Source organism: Palaemon carinicauda, chromosome 7 (genome assembly GCF_036898095.1).
Source record: "Palaemon carinicauda isolate YSFRI2023 chromosome 7, ASM3689809v2, whole genome shotgun sequence".
Classification (NCBI taxonomy): Eukaryota; Metazoa; Arthropoda; class Malacostraca; order Decapoda; family Palaemonidae; genus Palaemon; species Palaemon carinicauda.
The window spans coordinates 125679164-125685662 of NC_090731.1; the positions used below are offsets into that span (position 1 = coordinate 125679164).

A 6499-nucleotide genomic window follows, 5' to 3' on the forward strand; every position below is an offset into this window, starting at 1 on the left:
CTTACCTGACGCCCCCTTTTTGCTTCCAGTAGACCCGTACGGCCTCCCCCCCCCTTCCTCTCCTTTTGTTTATATGAAATGATTCTTACATTTATTTCTTAGCATTGTACAGTAAAACAGATTTCTGTTTGTATTACATTTTAATAATGAAAGCCACTCAAAAAAAATAGTAGTACATTCCAGTAACTAAAAACGAAACATTTGGTTCAAAGTGAGCGAAAAAAAAGTTTGAACATTAGCAAATTGGCAAAATTGAGTTGCAATTTTAAGAATAGATAATTTGAAAACATGGCATATAATATTTGGAAATACTTATGAGGTAAGGCACAATTTCTGGTCAAATTTAGTGAGATGGATGCTGCTGCTTCTTCCTCACAAGATCAGAAATTCTAGGATTGAAGGAGGAAAGTGCACAACGCAAGTTATTTTCTACATCAAGTCGGTTGCGCTGTTTTGTTTTCAGAACAACAAGAGCTGAAAATCCTGCTTCACAAAGATAAATAGAAGAAAAGGGAAGAATCGAACGAAGTGCTTCTTCACCTACTTTTAGGTACATGGGGAGATATTTCACCCAAAACTCTTCTAACTTCATTGTTTCAGAGTCCCTTTTCGACCTCGAGTCACATTTCAAATCGATGGCTTCCTCTTGCAGTGATTCCAGTAGCAACTCCACATCAGTGTCAAATGATTCTGCACCAATGTCCAAAGAGAATTCTCCATTGAGACATCTGGAAAATAGTGTATATATAAATTCCTCAGCAATGGAATCCAGATGTGATAAAACCTCTTTTGTCACGTCATACTGCTCAATTTTTCTCTTCTCAGACAAGAGCTCATTCAGGTGTGAGAACGATGAAAAGTTCCCAACTTGTACTTTTCTTTTCCAAAGATGAATTTTCTCTGTGAAAGCTCTGATTACATCAGAGTGTGCAATGATGTTTGTGTTTCTTTGTTGTAACTTCCTTGTGACTGCTATAAATATACTTTGCATGTATGTAATGACAGATATTTGTTCTTTTAATGATTTTATTATTCTATTAAACAAGTAATTTCGAGCAAATGACTTCACGCCCCCCTTGAATCATCCTCACGCCCCCCTAGTGGGGTTCGCCCCCCAGTTTTGGAACCACTGCAATAGAGGAAGTGAGGAGAGGAATAGATGAAACGAGAGTAGGAAAAGCATCTGGTATGGATGGTGTGAGAGCTGAGATGTTGAAGGAAGGAGGTGTGACTGTACTTGAATGGTTGGTGAGATTTTTTAATATGTGTTTTGTGTTGTCAATGATACCAGTAGATTGGATTTGTGCATGTATTGTATCACTATAGAAGGGTAAGGGAGATGTGCATGAGTGTTGTAATTCAAGAGGTATTAGTTTGTTGAGTGTAGTTGGAAAAGTGTATGGTAGAGTAATGATTAATTGGATTAAGGATAAAACAGAGAATGCAATCTTAGAAGTACAGGGTGGTTTTAGGAAAGGTAGGGGTTGTATGAATCAAGGCAGATATGCAAGAAATATTTAGCAAAAGGTAAGGATGTGTATGTTGCGTTTATGGATCTGGAGAAAGTGTATGATAGAGTTGATAGGGAAGCAATGTGGAATGTGATGAGGTTATATGGAGTTTGTGGAAGGTTGTTGCAAGCAGTGAAAAGTTTCTACAAAGGTAGTAAATCATGTGTTAGGATAGGAAATGAAGTGAGTGATTGGTTTCCGGTGAGAGTGAGGCTGAGACAGGGATGTGTGATGTCGCCGTGGTTGTTTAAGTTGTATGTTGATGGAGTGGTGAGAAGTGAATGCTCGAGTGCTTGGACGAGGATTAAAACTGGTAGACGAAAATGACCCTGAATGGGAGGTAAATAAGTTGTTGTTTGCAGATGATACTGTACTGGTTGCAGACACAGAAGAGAAGCTTGGCCGATTAGTGACATAATTTTGAAGGGTGTGTTAGAGAAGGAAGTTGAGAGTTGATGTGGGTAAGAGTAAGGTTATGAGATGTACGAGAAGGGAAGGTGGTGCAAGGCAGAATATCATGTTGAATGGAGAGTTACTTGAGGAGGTGGATCAGTTTAAGCACTTGGGGTCTGTTGTTGCAGCAAATGGTGGATTGGAAGCAGATGTACGTTAGAGAGTGAATGAAGGTTACAAAGTGTTGGGGGCACTTAAGGGAGTAGTAAAAAATAGAGGGTTGGGCCTGAATGTAAAGAGAGTTCTATATGAGAAAGTGATTGTACCAACTGTGATGTATGGATCGGAGTTGTGGGGAATGAAAGTGATTGAGAGACAGAAATTGAATGTGTTTGAGATAAAGTGTCTAAGCAGTATGGCTGGTGTATCTCGAGTAGATAGGGTTTGGAACGAAGTGGTGAGGGTGAGAACGGGTGTAAGAAATGAGTTAGCCGCTAGAGTGGATATGAAAGTGTTGCGGTGGTTTGGCCATGTTGAGAGAATGGAAAATGGCTGTGTGCTAAAGGTGATGAATGCAAGAGTTGATGGGAGAAGTACAAGAGGAAGGCCAAGGTTTGGGTGGATGGATGTAGTGAAGAAAGCTCTGGGTGATAGGAGGATAGATGTGAGAGAGGCAAGAGAGCGTGCTAGAAATAGGAATGAATGGCGAGCGATTGTGACGCAGTTCCGGTAGTCCCTGCTGCTTCCTCCAGTGCCTTAGATGACTGTGGAGGTAGCAGTAGTAGGGGATTCAGAATTATGACGCTTCATCTGTGGTGGATAACGGGGGAGGGTGGGCTGTGGCACCCTAGCAGTATCAGCTGAACTCAGTTGAGTCCCTTGTCAGGCTGGGAGGAACGTAGCGAGTAGAGGTCCCCTTTTTGTTTTTGTTTCATTTGTTGATGTCGGCTGCCCCCCAAAATTGGGGGAAGTGTCTTCATATATGAATGGATTGATATAATATATATATATATATATATATATATATATATATATATATATATATATATATATATATATATATATATATATATATATATATATATATATATACATATATATATATATATATATATATATATATATATATATATATATATATATATATATATATATATATATATATATATATATATATATAATGTCGAAACGTGATGCCATCCCTAGGACCAGGGAAATGGCAGCGTATATTAGGACTGACTACCCTGCTTCTCATAAATCCTGCTATCAATGTGGATGTCACGAGATTCAGGTTATAAAAGATGGGGCAAGCATAACAACTTTTATATGTGTTCAATCTACTAGAATCTAGACATGGATGATTATATCTTCTATTGTCTTCTTACCATTATGGCTAAGATACAAGAAGATGATAGAATGGCTTCTTTTGTCTTTGTTGGTGATTTTAATGCTCATCATTAGGGGTGGTTAAATTTTATATCTCCTACCGGTCGCCATGGCTTAAGAGCTTTAGACTTTGCTTCTGAATCAGCTGTGAACAATTCATAAATGAAGCTACTCACAGGTCTGGTAATTGCATGGACCTCGTATACACTGGCTCTCCTGGCGTTATAACTAGTAAGGATGGTTCTTCAGTCAGGACATCTGATCATGCCTTGATTTCATTAGTAGTGAAGACTGAGCAGCCTGTCCCTGATGTTTCATACTCCTGTAAAATTTATATGAAATCTCAAGCAGACTGGAATGGGATTTGCATGATCTTTTGTACTTGAATTGGTCACAATTATATAGTAGTGTAGATCCTGTTGTTCCTTTGAATGAGAATCTATTCAACATAATTGATAGGAGTATCTCTTCTCGTGTGCTAAGGCACCGAGTGAAGGACAAACCGTGGTTCAATGATGATTGTAGACGTGCTTATTTGGAGAAGCAGGAGGCCTATTATCTATGGAAGGGTAACAGATAAGATTTGACCTGGAATAATTATACTCAGCTTCGAGCTTTTGATCAGAGAGTTTATGCCTCAACTGAAAAAGAATACAATTTAACCATAAAAGAAATCTTTTCTGGTATAACTCAGGAACATAGATGGTGGTCTACCCTTAAATCTGCACTCTTTGGTGTAGATGCAACAGTTCCTCCTTTACTTAAACCAGATGCTCAGTCACTCACTGTCCAAAGGGAAAGGCAACCCTTTTGGCTGATAATTTTGACAGTAAACACAGTAATGAAAACCTTAAACTTCCTCATTCCTGTGTTTCTGAGGCTAAACTAACTAGATTAGCCATTCGATCTCATGAAATTAAAGCTCTGTTGATGGACCTCTATGCTTATGGAGGTGTAGACCCAAATGGTATTTTTCCTTTTTTTTTTTTATAAAGACTGCAGACGACTTAGCTCCAAAGTTATCTGTTATTTTGCGTAAGTTAGCAAGAAGAGGAGCTTTTAGCACTAGTTGGAGAATGGGCAATGTTACTCCTCTATGCAAATGTGTTTGTGGTAGCTCAAGTCACACTGATTACAGCCCAATTTCCCTAACTCCCATATTATCTAAAGTTTTTGAACGTCTTTTGGCATAACGTCTTAATAGGTTTGCTGAAGGTAATCATCTATTCCCTAGTTTGCAATTTGGTTTTCGTAAAGCCCTTGGAGCGTGTGATGCTCTTTTTACAATGTCCATTGCTGTACAGAAATCTGTTGATTGTGGTCAGGAAGTTCGTATGATTGGCCTTGATTTTAGTGCTGCTTTTGACCGTGTTAATCATGGGGCCCTTGATTTCGAACTCAAACAGTTGGGAATGGGTGGTTTATTTCTTAGCATTATTATTGATTATTTAAGTAATAGATCTAAAAGAGTTGTTGTTGATGGGCACCATATTGAGTATAGGAACGTGATATCCGCTGTTCCACAGGGTAGTGTTCTTGGCCCATTACTTTTCATACGATATACACATGACATGTGGTTTAGCCAAGAAAACAAGCTTGTAGCATATGCGGTTGATGCTACTCTCTTTGTATCAATTCCATCCCCTGAATGTAGATCTGGGGAGGTGAATCCATTAATAGAGTTTTAGCTGAAATTAGTTCATGGTACAAATCATGGGGTATGAAGTTGAATCCTAACAAAACTCAAAGTATGATTGTAAGTAGGTCAAGGAGGGTGGCTCCTCAACATGCGGATATCAGTATTGATAATTTTTCTTTAAATTCTTTTAAAGTTATAGGTTTGATTCTCGACAGCAAATTTACTTTTGAGAAATACATTAGGTCTGTGTCTTCTTTAATTGCACAAAAATTGGCTTATTGAGAAAGTCTTACAAGATTTTCGGTGATCAATCTATTCTGAAGAAGAGTTTTAATTCTTTCATTCTACCTTGTTTTGAGAATTGTTCTCCTTTCTGGTCTTCAGCTGCTGATTCTCATCTTAATTTGTTAGAGAGAAACTTACGGTCTATTAAATTAATCTTTGGTACCGTCGTTCAACTAGTTCATTATGCATGTTGCATAAGATTTAACGTAACTCTGACCATCCTTTACATTCAGATCTCCATGGACAATTCTATCCTGTTCGTAATACTAGAGAGGGGGTTAATTCTAATAGCCAGGCCTTCTCCATCATGAGATTCAATACTACACAGTATTCTAGAAGTTTTATTCCAGCTGTGACCAAGTTGTGGAATGATCTTCCTAATCGGGTAGTTGAATCAGTTGAACTTCAAAAGTTCAAAGTTGCAGAAAATTTTCTCATGTTGACTTGTTTATATATAACATATCGGTCTTGGCGGTGGCAATAGTGTATATATGACATATCTGTTTTGACGTTGTTACTGTTTTTAGAATGATTTACTGTTAATTGGTTCTCAACATTTATTTATTTCCTTATTTCCTTTCGTCACTGGTCTACTTCTCCCTATTGGAGCCCTTGGGCTTATAGCATCTTGCTTTTCCAACTAGGGTTGTAGCTTAGCTAGTAATAATAATAATAATAATAATAATAATAATGCCTGATAAGTGGCTGGCATTGATTTCAAGATCAATCCGAAGTTTTATGAGGTTGGCAGATCCACACAGTCCTTGGCCATGATCTCTAGGGCTGGTGCCAATACTTCATCTACCGTTCTTCAACCACATCCATGAAATAACCCATGCTGTTGCTTACTTGCTACTCAGTCCAGGGCCTGGTTTAGGAACAAGGATTAAGAGATCATTTTCACATTGCCCACACATGGAACATAACATATTTCAATATTTGACCAATTAGGAATCTTAACAATTAGGTATTTTGATACATTGTTACGATTATGGTATGAAATGATGAAAATTATTTTACCCTATCTATATGATAACTATATCTATTTTCAAAATAGAAACACATTTTCTCATAAAATTATACTAATATTTCCTCTATTCACTTGCTTCTTGCTTTAGTGTTCCCTGTATCATGATTAGATAAACAACACCAACAGACTTCCTCTTCCTCCTGCATGAAGAGTTGGGTATAGCTGATGGGGTCTTCTCCTGACTGCTGGCAGAGAAGTCATGAATATCATTGATGTCAGAGGTTAGTGCTGGGGATGGGTCAGACACTAAGGTGG

The 6499-nt window shown here is 38.0% G+C and overlaps 1 protein-coding gene across 1 annotated transcript; it reads right to left on the bottom strand.

Moving 5' to 3' along the window:
- Window positions 1-343: 343 nt before the first annotated feature.
- LOC137644522 (protein FAM200C-like) lies at window positions 344-6143 on the bottom strand. Its single transcript, XM_068377489.1, has 2 exons — window positions 6064-6143; window positions 344-728 (listed from the first exon to the last, which is right to left on the bottom strand). Exons 1-2 carry the CDS (start codon window positions 6141-6143, stop codon window positions 344-346), a joined length of 465 nt encoding a protein of 154 aa, XP_068233590.1.
- Between the last annotated feature and the right edge of the window lie 356 nt (window positions 6144-6499).

What these genes read in the sequence shown, in the direction of transcription:
- LOC137644522 (XM_068377489.1), bottom strand. Translation starts at nt 6,143, where the DNA reads ATGTTATGTTCCATGTGTGGGCAATGTGAAAATGATCTCTTAATCCTT. An exon ending in GGCCCTGGACTGAGTAGCAA is followed by an intron (nt 729 to 6,063) that starts GTAAGCAACAGC and finishes ACTATTTTCCAG; the next exon opens with ATGTCTCAATGGAGAATTCT.